Source organism: Ischnura elegans, chromosome 7, assembly GCF_921293095.1.
Source record: "Ischnura elegans chromosome 7, ioIscEleg1.1, whole genome shotgun sequence".
Classification (NCBI taxonomy): Eukaryota; Metazoa; Arthropoda; class Insecta; order Odonata; family Coenagrionidae; genus Ischnura; species Ischnura elegans.
Window position 1 is genome coordinate 54822014 of NC_060252.1, and position 17892 is coordinate 54839905.

Here is a 17892-nt window from a genome sequence, read left to right on the forward strand (position 1 = left end):
ATTCAGTCAGTTTTTGAAATAAATATTTGTTCCTTTCTCAAAAAATATAAACTAAGAATTGAATTCTCTGTCTTTGAACAACATTTACAAATTTGAAATGAAATTCTACCATAAATACATATTAGCTTATATCTTGATTTTAGTATAAACATCAACATGGAAATTGTTGATGCATTAAATCCGTTAATACTGACAGTAGAGCTTCATTCAAAATTTAACAATTCTCAGAATAAAATGAGGAATTTAATTCAAAGTCTGCAATTTATGTGCAGCCAACAATCATCTGTATAGCTAATTCATATAAACAAAGCATGAGTTGACTGCGAACCAATGCTGCTGGTAGAGTTATAAACCCAGAAAGGAGGGAGCCCAACTACACTTGCAGTCCGAGATAATGCAGTCCCTGCTAGGAAGCGTCAAAAAAAGTTGGCGTAAAAGTGTGTGATTATCTGCAAGACCCTTCTTAATGTCCTGCAAAAATTCTCCGTACAGAGGGGATGGTAGAGTCTCTTAGGGCTCATTCCAGCAGTCACGCTAAGGAAAGAACTCCTCTGTCTTGAAAGGGTTAATGGCTGATAGGCGTTTTTAGTTTAAAAATACTGTGGCATTGCCAACTACCGAATAAAAATGTCACCATGTGGAATTATTATGTGCCCCAGGCTAGAGATACAGAATTTTAATTTGCATCATCAGAAGTGAATTTGTTTGTGCAGACAATAATGTTCTTGTGTAATGCCAATTGAGTTTCAAAATAGAGAATTACTTCTGTTAAATTTATTATTAAAATGTAATACATAGCATAATGTGCTTGGACTCTATGTGATGTTCATATTACATAAGTACTTCAAGTCTTATTATTTTTATCTACAGATTTTCCATATCAAAAGTGGCGGTCAAAATTCCAGTGGAAGCCTTTTGCATCTGGCCAGATTTTATGTTCTAAGGAGACCAAAAGTATTGGTGCTGACTAAAAAGGTTGTGGAGATACTGAAAGCTCAACCTGGGTATTTTGCAGAATATGAAGAAATTAGACAAATTCTTGGAATTGTTTACTCTCTTAAAAAATTGACCAAAACAGCAGAGTTTCAGAAATTTGTGAGGAGTGACGTGGTAAGTGATGGTCATGTGGTATTTCATTGAAATAGATTTCAGCTCCACCAATTAGACAGCCTTCTTACATTTTAAAGCTACATTTGGCTGTTATTTTGGCATAGGAATCGGTTATTATTTTGTAGTTGGATTACTTTTATCCTTGTCAGTAACTAATTGTTACTTAAGTTTTGTAGAGGTCTCTCAGTGTTACATTTTTTCCTTTCCATATTTCTGTATGAGAGCCAGAATTGACAAAGGTCTCGGTCTTTGAGCATATTTTTCACATTAAACTGTGTGAGGGAGTAGCAATATGTAGTTGTGGCTACCTTTTAAAATCACTGTTGAGGTCCTTCTAGTGTTTAATGCAAACACTTATCAGCAAACTCGGGACCACAGCTACACAAGGAAACATCAAGGTCATGATGATGCTTGTGGAATTGAATTGGGAACTACAGAAAAATGTTATTTATGCCTTAGTGTATCACGTTTATTTGGGTAGCCTGTAGCTACATAATTGATATTAATTTTTTACAACTTCATTTCAATGGTGTCATTGCTCATAGATTTTTATCATTGAATTTTCTCCAGAAGTTGCCTTTCAGAACATTATATCCATGATGTAATGTCCATCATGTTATTTTATTTATTTTAGAAATTGCCGTACAGAACTGTGTATCCAGAAGCTAATGACTCCGAGTGGAAATTGAAGGCATTTGACCGGGAGAGACAGGTAAGGGTCGTGCAGCTGATTAACCCTGATGTTGATGTTGAAGAAGTATGGTCCAAGGAGGAAGGAGAGGAAGAAGAGGACTTATACAGTGGTCAGTTCCTATCATGCTCTTTATTTTTATTTATTATATTAGAACTTGGCACCTTAGGGCATAACTAAGGCTCTTTAATTTCTGCAAGTAAAAATTTTCGTTACTTCATATCTTTTATATCTATCACACAATTTTTAGAATTTATGGCATTATTTATGATTTTCTCCATAATTTTTGATTGTGACCTAGTGTAGTTTGGTATCATAGGCAGTATATGAGCAATTCTATGCTAAAAGACATTTTTGCTGTCACTCGTGATAGGTACAGACAGAATGGTACTCAGGTAAGACTCCAAAAAGAGCAGTAAAAAAATGCAAGTATTCATTTTCATGTGTTGATGGATAATGCATTAAGTTAGCAATATATTATATTCCCTTTTACAAATTATTTTGTTAAAAAAATTGAGGCAATTTTGAAACCAGCAAACTTTTCTGCATTTCTTTTTGAGTTAAATTAATGCATCCAGCATTGGAGATAGCATATTGTAAAAATTTTCTTTTAGTGCTAATTATTTTTAACCAAGATATTTTTTATGCAGCATTAATGGTATCTGCATGTCTAAAAGCTGCGGAAACCATCCAGTCTTCATATATCTGCACTCATAGTCAGTAAATGCTATTCTAGCATATGCATTGCTTTGTTAAAATAAGTACATACTATATGTATTCATAATGCCTCTTTTTGCTCTGATTTGTGACAATAGTTTATTAACCTCTCTTGTTACTTTGCAGGCCAATTGGACCAGAGCAAAATTCTAATTGATAGACCATTATTGTGCCAAGCATATGATTTCTTTGAAAAAGCAGGGTCCAAAGGCCTCAGTAAGGTGGAATTGGGAAATCTAATGGGTCTTTCAAAACTTGACTCTCGTACTATTTGTCGCAATCTAGTCAAATGTGGATTTGTTGCCCTCTACATGCATGATGTGGGAAGGCAAAGAGTTACAAGGTTAGTATTTTCATGCTGATGAAAGGTGTAATATAGCTGTATTCTGTCTTGGTGTGGAATTTTTCCATGTTTTTTCATGTCTTCACCAATATAATCTTACATAATTACCATACATCACTGATACTTCATTCATTGTGAGCCTAAATTACACTATCACTTTTTTTGCCCCTCTCGGAGATGGCTCTCTAGCAATTGCATTTGGGGTTATGATAGATGGAGTATATTAACTGTTTATTTAATTAATGTACTGCTGCAAAAAAAAAACAGAGAAAAAGTTATTCACCCTGACCAGGATTTGAACCCAAATCCCCTGATTTCCAGCCTAGTGCTTTAGCCTGTTAAGCTACAGAGGCATCATTCTTCCCTGTGGAAATTTGAGGACTATACCGGAATATTTTTTTTTCCCTCTGGATTTTTCGCACAATTTGTGCATAGTGGGTGATACCGTAAAGACATTGCCATGGCTAGTCATGGTATTCTTAAAATTAGTCAAGAGCAACCCCTCTATTTGGTCAAAGTTCGGGCTTTGCTCTCCGGCTGTGGCGCTGTGTGCACAATTTGGACTGCTTGTGACAGCATATACATTTTCGGCAGTCCATACCACTTCATCCGGTATAGTCCTCAAATTTCCACAGGGAAGAATGACACCTCGGTAGCTTAACCCATTAATCCCCAGCGTTGCGTAAACGCAACATTATTGAATTGAAATTATTATAAAAAACCTTTGCTTCAGGATAATTTTTTCTCAGGGTTTCTGAATTCCTGAAATACCATTCGCTCTTTTTCAGTTATTTTTGGAAAAATATTCATTAAAATAATAATTTTTATTTTACTTCGAAATTTGCCTATTTCGAAGCGCTGAAGTACTACAAACTGTAAATATTTATTTACAAAGATTTATTGGGCGATCTTGCTAGAGGTAATGTTTTCTTTTAGTTCTAAGCTTCTTTATTCATCATGTTTATTTTTGTCACGAACTTTCATCGCTACTGGTATAAATATGGTTGTTGTAAATAATGTTGCGTTTACGCAACGATGGGAATTCTCTGGTAGACCAGAGGGCTTGTCTCAAAGCATAACGAAAATCATCAATATGGCTTTTAATCGACAACGTAGTCTTTTGGAGGCAGTTTAGATGCATTTGTGGCACTCACAGGTTGTGAGTTTGCATAGTAAAGGGTGAATGGTATCTTGAATTCCAACATGGCCATCGGTACGAATTTTACATCGAACACTCTGGTACTTCGTGGAGTCAAACTGTTGCGCGCACACGTGGAACCGATACAGGGCAATGTAATTCCCATGTCGTTGAGTGAAAGGATTACTTCGTTGACGTTAAATTCAGCTTCAGATGCATTAATTTTCAGAGATGGTAGAATGAGAGGGTGAGAAACCTATTAGTTGAAGCAGGATTGTGATGGAAGGTGGAGCGTTCCTCTAGTCGCTCATTGGAATTTTCTCCGTGCAATCCTGAGTTACCTTTTTTTTCTTCTATCGCTTAGGTGATGTAAGGCTAATAATCTAGCTTCAGTTGGGTTCGTATCAGTGAAATTGTCCTCTGAAATGCATCTTTAATTCTCATCCAGTAATTATATCAATCATACCGCAGTAGTTTTTGCTCGGCTTTTTGCTAAATAATTTATTCAGGGGTTTCCTTCAGATTTAGAATTGAAGAAAATTTTATTCATTATTTTTACGCCTCAGGCGTGTACTTTATAAGAAGCGTCAAGAAGGTAACTGAAGAATATAAATTGACAGGAGAGGCGATTTATAATATTTTCTTAACTTTGTAACTACAATGGGGATTACATCTTCTCAGTATTTCGAATATTGCAGGAGGTGCTGCAAGGTAAATCAAAATTTACCCCAGCAGTATCAAAAGAAAAATCGTCCAGTAAACGCGCACGTCCAGGTAAAAGATGCAGAGAACAAACAGCGGTTCATCTAAATGTGAAAAAATAGAATCTACCTCCGTAGGAGTCCCGAATTTCTGTGTGAAAAAGGGAATAGAAACACTTATTACTCAGTATGGAGGCCACTCACCAATTGAGCTCCGTCACTTATTTCTGTGGTAAATTAATTGAATTAATTTTGAGCTACTCAATAATTATGCTGAGGAGATAAATAACCATACATTTACTCAGGGTGAGGCAGATATAAAAAAAATAATTGGAATGGTAATGTTGTCGGGGTATCATGTATTACCACGCACTAAGTTGTACTGGACAAGCCAAGAGGAGATGTCTGTCGCAATTGTGAGGCAATTTATGACGAGGATTTGGTTTCATGCATTAAATAAATATCGACAGCTCTCCGATAATTCTCAACTACACAAAGTGATACATTTTTGAAAGTTGGACTTTTTCTCAATAGACTTAACCAAAATTCCATTCAGTAAGGAATTTTCCCAACAAATGGTTTCATATTTCAGGTAGCACACAGCTAAAATGTTCATTCGTGGGGAACAATTTAGAGTAGGTTATACATTGTGGTGTCTGACCTCATCTACAGGCTTTCTCAATCAATTTTTGCCATATGGTGAGGCGGAACTTGAAAGTGATATACCTAGGATTTGTAAGTTCACTAGAAGAAAGGGTTGTAATAAATTTGCTGAATTTTTTTGTTAGTCTCCGAAAATTCTTGCCAAGTATTTTGATAATTTCTTCCTCAGTTTCAATCTTAACTCTTAAGTGATAATTGTTATTTTTCAACGGGAAAAGCAAGAGGAAATCGAACGGAAAACTGCGCACTCATGTCTTCGAGAGATTTGACAAAAAAACCTAACGGGGATTTTTACTATTCGTTTGACAGGTCAAAAAATATTCTCTTAGTGCGACGGCAGGATAACTCTGTCATCGCTGTTGCTTTAAATTATGGGAATATGGTACCCATAGTAAGGACGAAAAGATATTCCCGGAGATCCCCGTAGAAAATCGAAATATCATCAACGATTACAATCAGGGAATGGGAGGGGTAGATTTTCTCGATAATTATGTTGCATGTTACCGTATCCACTTTATGAGCAAAAAATGGAGGTGGCCTCTATTCCGAAAAGGGGTTGACAGTGCAGTGGTGAATCCATGGTGATTTTACGCCTAAGTCACGGGCAAAGCAATTCCTCAGTTAGAATTTCGGTCCGAGATCGTAAAACTTTACTGAGACTAGAAATCGTTTCCAATACAATGGCTGATGACATTTGCCATAAAAATCGGTGTCCACCTTAGGAAAAATAACATGTATGTGGGGTTAACCGCAGCATGCCCGTCAAGGGAGAATACGGCATTTCATCCGCAGGCTACATATAATTCCCTGCAAAGATGTCAAATTTGCAAATCAAGGATAATTATGTTGTTCAAAGCGCTACGTTTAATTCCGAGCAGCACGTTATTGAACATTACATCAGAAAAGACGATGAAAAATAAAATATGCAACCTAAGTTTTCAAAATTTTTTTTGCTTTTATTTTCCGGAGTTTTCCCAGCGTTGCGTAAACGCAACATTATGCAAATCATATATTATGCTGAATATATTAATTTTGTCCAAAAATTAATCTTAATTAGGCCATAATTAACCGTAAAATACGAAATAACCGGAGTTAAAAGCCCTATGTGCAGTCTGGGGAATAATGGGTTAATTGGTTATAGCACTCGGCCGGAAATCTCTGGGTTTGAATCCTGGTCAAGGCGAATGATTTTTTCTCAGTGGATTTTTTGCACAATGTGTGCATTGTGGGTAACTTCGTAAAGATATCGCTGTGGCTAGTCCCGGTATTCTTAAAATAATAATAATAATAATGCACTGCTAGTTGTAATGTCACAGCTTCATTAAAAAGTTAATTTTTTGGAACTGTAAAAAATAACTCATACAAACACACCCTTTTTGAGCTGTTAAAAATACCAAACAAGGTATCCTAATAATTTTAATAGCATATTTATTCCTAAAAATATCATTTTATGACAAAAAGGTACTGTAAACTGAAAATCAATATTTTGATAAGATACCTGATTCTATCAAAGCAATGAAGGACAGTAAACAAATGTAAATGTAAAATTAAAATTTATTCTATGGTAAAACAAATGCTATGAACAAAGTATTCTATTGATTAAATGAATGTGTCTCTGAAAAAAGTGCATTTACATTATATAAAAAAGTAAAAACATTGTGTTATTCTTTGCGCTGACATGTGTATACATATCTATTTTTTATGTATGTAATACCTTTGACTTGCCTTTCAAAATGGATGGTTAATAAAATTATTATGTATTTAGTATAGCCTTAAAATATCTCCTTATTTATGGATTCAATTGATAGATTTATGATATCATTTTTACCATAGACAGTCTCTGTTACTTATACATTAGCCTAATGACAATGAAAGTTATTTTAAATATGATAAGGGACTGAGCATTGTACATATATGGTTTTCTCTTATCAAGCTTAAGAAAAATAATCTGAGCCATTGGTGGTGAAATCTTTCAGAAACAAATACTTGTTGCAGGTTTGTGTGCCGAAAATTCTCCCGTCAAGGTGACATTATTGTTCAGTATGAGAAAGAAAAGCAGAAGATGATTGATTTACTAACTTCGAAACCTGAGCCAGAAGAGCCTCCCAGTACCAATGTAGAGCCAGCAGCCTCTTCTGTGCCAAGTGAAAGTGTACCTGAGTCACCTTCAGCAGTTCAAAGTACAATTAGCTCTGGTAAACTTCCAGATGAAACTCCAGAAATATCTGGAGAGGTCGTTGAAACATTTATTGAGGAAGAGTCTGCTAATATACCCACTCCTAAACAGTAAGCTATGGATATTTTATTATTCTATGTCAATTTAATTTTATTCCAGCTCATAATGAGATGGGGGATTGGGTTGGTGTGGTGGCTAGAGTGTTGGCTTCCCACCCGGCGGGCTTGGGTTCAAATCCTGGCGGTGGAGGAGAATTTTCAGAGACTGTCCGATCCCTGCTTGAATGTTGTGTGGAGGACATTTCAAGCGCGACACTCCGTCCGTCGGATGGGACGTTCAGCTGTGGTCCCCTTGGTGCCTTTCGTTAAGAGCAGGCTAATGCCGACGCCGGGTTTCTCTCCACCCTTCCTAACCTATCCTTTCCTCATGGCGCAAATGACCTCAGCTGTCGGTCGCCTCCCCCAAATACCATACCATTCATAATGAGATGTCTGTGGTTATGTTTTTGCTAAATTATGTATGATGGATTATAGTGTAAGACTCATTACCTGAGTCAGCTCACAGTGGGAAGAATGTTGATTTATTTGTCTGCCGTAACAAGTGTATTGATTGTTCAATCTGGACATATTTTTTGTATTTTGCAGTGGATTCTCTGCTACTAACTAGTCAATACATAATTTGAACTTAGGTATTCTATTTTGCTTAGTATTTTTCTCATAATTTTTTTCTTCCTCTTATGCATTCCTTTCTATTCCTCATGGCTATTCTATTAGGTGTGTTCATTTTTTCAATTATTCATCCTTATACTCCTTTATTCTTCATAAGCATGAGAAAGCACTGCTTTTAGTCTCATCAAATACATAATGAAATTTTCAGGGTGAAATTTCTCCCTTGGCAGCTTGGAGCAACATGTGTCTTATGTATCCTGTTTCTGATACTATGATTTGCAAAGCATTTGGTGACACATCAATTTTGCTCTTTGTAAGGGTATTTGGGAAAATGGGGTCAAGGTTCATCATTTGCTCCTGTTGATGCTAATACTGACTCTGATTTCTCAGCTCGCTCTTGTTTTTTCTTGGTATTTTTTCAGGTATACCAAGTATCAAGACATGCTAAGTCATCAGTGGAATCTTAAGAAAGAGCAAATGACCTATCGAATGTTGAAAAGAGCAAATATTATTTTGGAATGTGTCAAGGGAGATAAAGTTATATATGACTATACCAAACTAATGCAGGTAAAGGATCTCTTTGTCATTTGAAATGAGTCACTCTAATTCACTCAAATTACACCAGGTTTTCTCTGTAGTACATCAATGAAGAAGAAGAGCGTGAAGGCTATAATGCAAAGATTGATAAGAAATCTTTTCTGCGGCTGCTAACATCACTCAGGGAAGATGGATTTGTGAAAACCTTAAATATTACTTTGAAATTGAAAAACAAAACAAGAATTTTGCATTTTATTTGTGATCCCTCAATTGCTAAAGGTATGTTTGTAAAATATTTGCCACTGCTTTTTATTATTTTGGTGCAATTTTTTTTAACCCTTATACGGGCAAGGTGAGTCTCTTGGACTCATCGCATCACATTTTTGAGAATTTTATTATGTTATTGAAATGTCATAATTTTTCTACCTCTTCTAAAGGTATATTTCCTATAAATTAGAGTAATTCAAACTTGTTACGGAATTAAAGTAACTTAAAAAATAATTTTTTCCCTGAATTCCCACAAATCCGGGCAAGGTGAGTCTGTTTGCACAAAATGGAAAAAGTAATGTGCATTTTACATATATTTGGTTTGAATTGTCAAAATAATGTAAAATTACCACTATGTACATGTAACGATAAATATGTAGTGAAAACAGAAAGAATTAGTCAAAAGAGTCTACTGCACTCGCCGTTTGACTATGTATGAAATTAATAAGTAATGTAAAACTTTTGTAAAACAAAAAATAATCAATTTTATGTTAAATGGTTCTATAGTGCACAATATGTACAAATAGATGTGAAAAGTAATATTTTTCACTGTTTAATAGTTTAAATTAAAAGCACAAGTTAAAAGAGTCCATTGGACTCACCTTGCCCGATTACGTCAGAAAAATATGTTGCCCGTATTAGGGTTAATCAAGGGAGAAGTTACATTGTTGATATGAGCTTTTATTGCAGATGATGGTGTCATACAATCAGCTATAGAACAAGCTAAGGTGAAGTTTTTTATCCACCAAAAAGCAAATATTTCAAAAGCACAGGCAAAGAAAGCTGCGGCTGCCAAGCATTCAAAAGAAAAGAAGGCTAATGCTGAGGATAAAGAGAAGTTAAATGTAGTAAGAGGAAAGGTAATTTTTCCTATTTTTATGTTCATCGTGACATTTTAAGACTTAATTTCAATTTACTTCAATATTTCGATTTCAATGTCATAATATTTATTTCAAAAGTTTATTGGTATTAATTTTGTTCTTTTTCAGATTTTCGGCAAGAAATATGGGTTTTGCCCTAAATTTGTGCGAATGAAATTGTTGCATAGATTTTTATTTTATCTGCTGTATTCATATGAGGGGGAAAAAGGTCTTGATCAACAGCAGCTGATTGAGAAAATTATTTTAAATGGACATGTTTTAGATGATGAGTTGACTCAGGAATTACCAACTATCTATCACCCCACTATTTGTTGGAAAACATTCATCCCACCTCTACCTGAGCATTTAGGCAAGTTTTTCAATGGTCTCTTTTTCTTACCTGTAATTGATACTGTCTGTAGTGGGAGACAGTAGCAGATACAGAAAAAAACAAAATTTATCTTTGAGCTACCTTTACTTTTATCGTACCTAGTGAAAAATAAGTCGCATGCAAAGTTTAAGAAAGTTCTATTTAAACTGATTATACACGTATACAAGAAAATGCTATCTTATGGTTTAAAAAAAGTTCCAATTGTGGCTCTGCAATGTTAGGCAATGCGAGCGGCCACGCCCCCTGCACCCCCCATTTGTATCCAGCCACTGGTGAGAGATGGGTTTCCAGGGCCTCAACAACCCTCGAAAACTGGAAAATCTGTATCATTCTTGAATTTTCCACACCAGGATATTTCTACACTTCGTTGGCTACTGGCTAGAATTTGGAAAATTATGTTATTAACCCTTAGATTTTGGGATCCTTTTATACATTTTTACATGCTGACTGTGGTATTAACCCAAAATTTTTATTGCTACCTGGATGTCTTGCACTTGGGCACTTTTCCTCAATATCGGGATGCCTAAAGGGCTTATCTCTACCAGACCAGCCTTCTTGGCAGGGGGTGCCTCCTGCATAGGGAGTGTCTTCTGCACTGGCTGGCAGCTAAAATCGTGAACTTCTTCATCCCAAGGGTTAAGTGTACCTCATCTTTGCATTTTTTTCATTTTGAATTGTCACCTTGTTGTAGTGTCTGTTTCTTTAAAAGTAGTTACTGAAGTGGAACTGCAAATTAAGTGTGAAAATTCCACCAAGCCACTGGGGAATCCTTGCACTTGGTGTGCACCTGAAGGTGATTTCATAAGAGTATGTTGCTTGCTTGTTTGCCTTTATTTCTTTGAAAAATCAATTGAAAATTATCATTTTACCAGTAAAAAAGGAATCCTACATTATGAGGTTGTCAAGTGTATTCCTTAAGGCTCAATTTTGGGGCCTTTGATATTCCACCTTCACACCTTGATCTGCCAGAGTCACTAAATGATGGCATTCTCATGTATGTATTCAGATGATGACTATGAATAACCTCTTAGTAAATAATGTATATCATATTGAACTGAACGCCTTCAGAAAAAAGAATTACTATGTGCCTGTAAGCGTTGGTTGTTGGGGCAAATAGAATGCTTTCCTATTAAAGATTTCTCATATGGCAATAATAAAATAAACATATTGAAGGTAGGATTCTTTATGTAATCTACTTCACACCTTGTTTGACTGCTAAGCTATTAAAGTTATGCACATATTTTTACTTAAGAAAATTCCATTCTACATGACAGAGTCAATCCTTAGCAGTAAGAGTAATTTGATCCCAATCTAAATACAGTTCATCTTTGTTACAAAAAGGCCAAGGTCCATCATTGGCTGATCGAGCAGCAGGCATTTAAGGGATTACTTTATTTTAGAATTTAATTGGGACTTCTACTTTACAAATACAGATTTTGATTTTGAGATGCCTTTAGGTAGAGAAACCACTGTGGTTAAAATACAGAGTGGAAGAATATTATTGTATTTTCTTCCTTAATTTTCTCTTTTTCTTCTTAGGATTCCCTGGAGGATGGACTTTCATGAGCGACTGGTTGTTAAGAATTCCTCTTTGTATTTTTGTTAAAATTTATAATGTTACATGTGAAGTACCTGGCTTAGAAGAGTACTTAAATCATCCTATCCGTCAGCATTACCTTTTGCGGTCACTCCCAGCTAAAATGAAGAAATATCTTATGTTTGGAAGGCGATACATATTTAACATCCATGAAATAGTGTGCCGATTGTGCTTTATTGGACTGTTGCAATTTGGACCCCAGAGACTTAAAGATAAAGATCAGGTAAATAAATCGGTCCTAATGCTGGTATTGTGTCATTATTTCTGTTTTGTTTGAGCAGAGAATTGCAGCCCTAAGACCCATAGCATAATAAAAGATAATGAAAGCTTTGGTGAATGAGACACCTCTTTATTTTCAGTATGTATCAATTTATTTTTATTAACAGCTTAAAGTGAATATGTACAGATGTAAGTCATGTGTCACAATTTTGAATTAAAATACCATGGGCCATTTACTCTTTATGCATGGGATTAGAAATATTTGAATGTGAGGAAAAAGATTAGTGAGTTTTAGAATCTTTTCAAAATTCATTGCCATTGGAGATTCAAATTTTCCATTCTTTTCTGTAATGCTTTCTATACTTATTAATAATACCTCTTTGGTATGTTAGCCAAAGGTTCATAAGGCTGCTCAAATAAGGTGTTTACCTACTAGATAATACTTTTAGAAATGTGGTGATTTTGTTACTATAGTTATGTATAGGACCTCGAATCCGGAATCCAGAAACCCAGCAAACCAGAAATCCGGAACATTTAAAAATTCCTCTGCGTAGGGTTTCGACTTGCCACCTCATGGCAACACTCTCCAAACCTTGTTCTGGGACGGGTAGAAAGTAATCACACGTTATGAACTTATGCTTACAACCTAGGCATGGACACACAGGGATCTTAAATATCAAGCACAAGAGCCTGAATGCATCTATAAATTAATTAATTAACAAAATGTAGAAGCATTTGCACAGATTTACTGTCCCACGAAGGAAGATATCAATAGATATTGCAACATCTGCTAGCGAATGCTATCAACGAAAGCTATTGAGCTTGAAAAAAAAGATGTATTTATTGCTTGTTCTCATCCAGTATTAAGTACGTATAATTTATGCTGCCAAAGCTATGGTCGTGATTTGATGACTTATTTAGCAAGTTTTTTGCCTCGATCAATGCAGTGTATTTGAATCCATCTAAGGTGACAAATGTTCTTCTAGGGGTTGTTTGACAGACCATCCACACATTCACATTTAGCTAGACCTCTGCTCCTTTTACACAGCTGTGAGGATTGAGATTGTGTATTTGCTATCCATCGGTTGGGTACTTAAGTTGCGGGGTTAAAGTGAATATTTCACAATTTATAGCTGACATACGGCAGCATCCACATGTCTGAATGACAAGACAAGCTTTGCTATACCAATCAATGGTTGATTGGCGATCGCCATTCCTTGAATGATGCATGTTTCGTGCTGGCTAACGGCCAGAAATCCAGAAACCCTTTGGTCCCAAGCTTTCCGGATTTGAGGTCCTCAACTGTATATGTATGGCTATCTATTCTTGAACTTACCAACTGGTTAAATAATGCATCTATTTATTTCTAATTGAGTTTGATGTGAATACTTAAGTTTTGTATTTAAAAATTTCCAAGGCAAAATTGAAAATCTTCACAAAGGCTTGCATTCTTTTTGCAAGGTTTCTGGTAACTGCTTTGCTTTAGTAATGTGACTGGAAAAGTTAATAATGCTGAGAAAATATTTTTTCAATGTAATAGGTCTTCATTTATTTGAATCGGAAAGCAATATTATTGGATACCACAACTTCAAAAGCTGGTTATCACCAGGTGTCAGATGATATTGAGTATGTTCAGCGGAGTTATTATTTCGAAACAATGGGTGATGTGGATAAATATTGGTATGATATGTGGAACATTTGCCTGAAAACTCAATTGGGTGAGTGTCATTTCGTTTCAACAATCTTAGTGACTATTAACCAGTTATTTTTTTGTTTGAATAACCAGAAGAGTTATAAAATATGTAACGGAACATAAATGTGATGATTCCAATTTGTGTGCCAGCAATGCTTTTAAGGACAGACTAGAGAATAAAAATTTGGTTCAATTGCAGGTGTCCCCAATTAATCCTTATAGTGAGAGTGGAACTTTTGTATTCTGAATTTTTTTTATTCAATGGAGGAAATTTGAAATTGCCTTGCAAAATATCTGTCTTCACTCAAAGTTTTCAGTGGCACTTCATTTTCCTCCGTGTATAAAATACTAGTTCTACATTTAAAAATTCATTGGTTCACCTGCTACTGCATGTTTCAATTTTCCCATTTTTTTATTTCATCGAGGTTGATTCTTAGATTGTTACTGGTTGCAAATACAAAATATATCTGTATGTATCCTCCACATTCATGATGTGTGTTATAGAATGTTGAGACATAATCTAATTATCAAAAAGTATGGCTATGTAGTGTTACATGTATAGGCTTTGTGATCAAAAGGAAAAAAGATGGCATCATGTAAATACTGATTTCAGTGAATTCTGCTGGTTTTTTCGGGTATTCTTCCGCGTTTATCCATTTGTAGGACGATATTTCGCCAACGTTCCAGTTGGCTTCCTCAGGGACTGGAACGTTGGCGAAATATCGTCCTACAAATGGATAAACGCGGAAGAATACCCGAAAAAACCAGCAGAATTCATCATAATCTCCGCGGAAGCCTACTTGGAAACTGATTTCAGTGATTTCTTTTGTTTATTAGGTGGTAGGATGTGTGTAACAGGAAATGATATTACTCTCGAGGTTCTGGAATATAAGGAATCAATGATAGAAGCAATGCAACCTAAAAATGCAGAAGAAGCTCCTACACTAGATGTTGGGTACATTCCTGGTGATCACAGAGGTGCTGCTGGATTAGACTCTGCTATATTTTCGTACGTACATTTTATGAAATTTAGTGTAGATGCTCTTTTGCCTCCAATTTTATTGACCCTGAGTTTCTTTTTTGATTTAAAGATAGTTAGGTTTAAAGGGTTCATCACTGAAAAACCACAAAAATCTTAAGGAATAAATTCAGATTTGCCTCTCTGTAACGAGAAATTTAAGCGTCTTATTTGATTGAGTCCTGTCGGAAATTCTCTGAGGGTAGTGATGGTTGAGTGTTGTGATTGATTGCATATTTGACGGCAAATTCTAATCTCAGTTATGTGAAAGGATTAGTATGTTTGTCTTTTTCTAACTTTCTTGTCTATGAATTCGCTGTGGTGGATGAATATGGTACATCTGCCATAAAGTGGTGGGTTAATGGAAACTGAACTCATAGAAAAGAGGGTATAATTCTATTGGTATCCAAGTCTTGTTGGAAAATATTGCATTATGTTATTGTAATTTAGTACATAGTTTATGCATTTCTTCCCTATTTTTCTCATGTTACAGTATCATTATTTTATATTTGTTTTGAAGTATGTATTTTTTTTTAAATCATTTGTAACTTTGCTAGTGTTTAAGCCACAAAAGATTTCAATATTGCTTTGTAGTGAATTATATTCTCAATCTGATTACAATGAGTGTGCGTTCAACAAGAAGTGTTTCTTTTGTCTATCCTAACAGGCACTTGAAAAGAAATTGGACCAAGGGGAATCTTAATCCTCACCAAAAAAATCCATCTCAGAGGGTAAATATTAATTGCAACATCATTGAATAATGTTACAGTTTAGATAGATAATTGTTTAGTATGAGCAGTAATTCAATTCTTAAAATTACATGTAATACTTCTTTGGCTGCTTTGCCTAAGAACAGTAAAATCATTGTTGTTATTCTTATTATTATTAATTAATTTTTGGAATAAATATGGATTATTGATCTTTATACTTTTCATAGCCTGAGAGTGTGACCACAGCGGAACTTTCCATCAGAGCAACTAAGTTAAAGCTTGGAAAAGAGAAGTACGGTGTGCTTCCACAGGTAATTACGACATGATTATGAATGTGCTTCCGTTGATACTGCTTTGTCAATGTCAGGTTTTCATTCTCTTCAAGAAAATAAGGGCAGGGTAATCTGCTGGCTATTCGGCTGTTATTTCCTTCTTTGATAAATACTTCGGCAATCAAAATGAAGTGTATTCATTGGGACTGTAGTGCAATGCACACAGACATGCTGCCTTTTGACATTTTATGTCTGCCAGCATTTGCCACCATGTACTCTGAAGCTAAAAAATCTCTGCAGAGGGAAAAGATGCCTTGATGGTTTAAAAGGTTAAAAATGTTCAGGAGATCTGGGTTCATATCCCCATTAAGGCATATTATTTTTCCTCTGAAGGATTTTACCTCTAGTTTTTTACTGCTTACTGTGTTTCAGCAAACGACTTTGCATGAGTATTTCTATCTTGAAACATTCCTCTGCTCCTGCCTTAGATAACTTCTTAGATATGAAAAGTGTGATTTATTCTGATGTACTGTTTTAATTTTTAAATTATTTGTATTCATTTTTCATTACTTTTATTTTAAATTCCTTCAATTATTTTATTTTAAAAATATATATCAGTTTCAAATTCCACCTATGCCACATCATTTCCTTCTGTTTTTTTGAGAATATTAATTTCATTAATGGTTTATTGTGATTGTTTTTATTGTATTTTTTTATATCTTTGGATTTTTTATATTTTACCTCCATGATAAAACACAAATGGTAATTTCCACGCTATTTAATTTAACACTCAACGACCAACCATGGGTTCAAGGACCTTGAAAATTTTCAAAGCACTGAAGGAACAATGTTGAAACCATGGTCGGTCGTTGAGTGTTAAATTAAATAGTGTTGAAATTACCATTTGTGTTTTTATCATGGAGATAGCAAACTTCCACAAATCAAGCCTGAAACAATTTTATACGTTTTATATTTTAGATATGATGATAAATATGTACATAATTGTGTCCTATACTTAGGACTCTAAATACCTAATATTTAGTGAACCTTTCCTGTTTTTATGGAATATCCTTTTACAACTAGAGATTATTGCTATAGTTTCCATATTATTTCAAGTTTAGGTGTGTTTACTTATTAGCTGGTAATTGGCACTTGATTTCTGTTTAGTTATTAATGCTATAATCCAAGGTGCTATTTTCATTCCCCTTCATTTGAGGTTGGGTACCTTTAGGTAGCATTTGGTTTCATTGAGATTAAGTTTTCTTGTATCTTACATTAGTTTTTATGTACCTTTTAAATATGGACTTAAATATTTGTTATCAGGTTCATGTCTTGGGAAAAATTGGTAAGGTGAGCAAAGCGTTTGGCCGTGTTTCTGGTACCATGAAGAAGAGATCAATGTTAACAACCATTCAGAACCTGTGTAAGAAGAAAGTGGAAAAAGCAAAGCATGTGATACGTACAGTTCTCCCTAGAAAATCAAGAAGTTCTAGGCCTTACTACGATGAAGAAGATAAGAAAGCTCTGGCAAAAATGAAGAAATTGTAATAATCTAATAATTTTTTATTAAGTGATGAATTTAGTTTGAAAACATGACATATTATTTATTTGAGCTATGTATACTCTTTCTTATTTACTGAAAAATAACTTCTTGCATGAGTAACTGTGAAAAATAATGGACTACCTTAAATGTGGTATTTTGACTTGAGTACTATTAATGTGATTCATATCAGTGGTTATTGAATATTCTGTAAATTTTATTTATCCTTTTTATTCATAAAGGCGAGTTGAGTGGACCGAGGTGGAAGATTCCCTTCTGTTGACTTGTAAAGTGGCTGGCCTATATTTTTTTCCTAATCCCAGATACGTCGCTGTGAGCTTTCAAGCTATCCGAGATGTTCTTCATCGGAAAATAAAGGTATGATCAAGTTTTATTTATTAGTTATTGTGATTTCCATGATAAGCTTAGAAATTTGCTGCTTGTCTTTCTGATTTCCAAGAAATAAATTTTGAAGTCGGGCTTTGCATTGAATCGTATGCCTGTCATTGATGTATCAATTATAGGGCTCATAGGGCCACCACAATCATTATTTTCTGGTACTCATACTGCCAGTGCTTACG

At 34.9% G+C, this 17892-nt stretch overlaps 1 protein-coding gene across 3 annotated transcripts in view; it reads left to right on the top strand.

The window, feature by feature from the left end:
- The window catches only part of LOC124162838 (general transcription factor 3C polypeptide 1), a 113833-nt gene that overhangs the window by 8493 nt on the left and 87448 nt on the right, over positions 1-17892 (top strand). For all 3 annotated transcript variants that reach the window (XR_006865688.1, XM_046539508.1, XM_046539509.1), the window contains exons 6-20: positions 871-1110; positions 1745-1913; positions 2645-2861; positions 7359-7649; positions 8630-8774; positions 8846-9023; positions 9702-9871; positions 10001-10241; positions 11802-12082; positions 13619-13796; positions 14609-14780; positions 15457-15520; positions 15727-15810; positions 17095-17315; positions 17554-17689. Coding sequence is in view for 2 of the 3 variants with exons in the window: in XM_046539508.1 (XP_046395464.1) it covers positions 871-1110; positions 1745-1913; positions 2645-2861; positions 7359-7649; positions 8630-8774; positions 8846-9023; positions 9702-9871; positions 10001-10241; positions 11802-12082; positions 13619-13796; positions 14609-14780; positions 15457-15520; positions 15727-15810; positions 17095-17315; positions 17554-17689 (2787 nt within the window). In the remaining variant the exon portion in view is untranslated. The remainder of the gene's footprint in view (positions 1-870; positions 1111-1744; positions 1914-2644; positions 2862-7358; positions 7650-8629; positions 8775-8845; positions 9024-9701; positions 9872-10000; positions 10242-11801; positions 12083-13618; positions 13797-14608; positions 14781-15456; positions 15521-15726; positions 15811-17094; positions 17316-17553; positions 17690-17892) is intronic.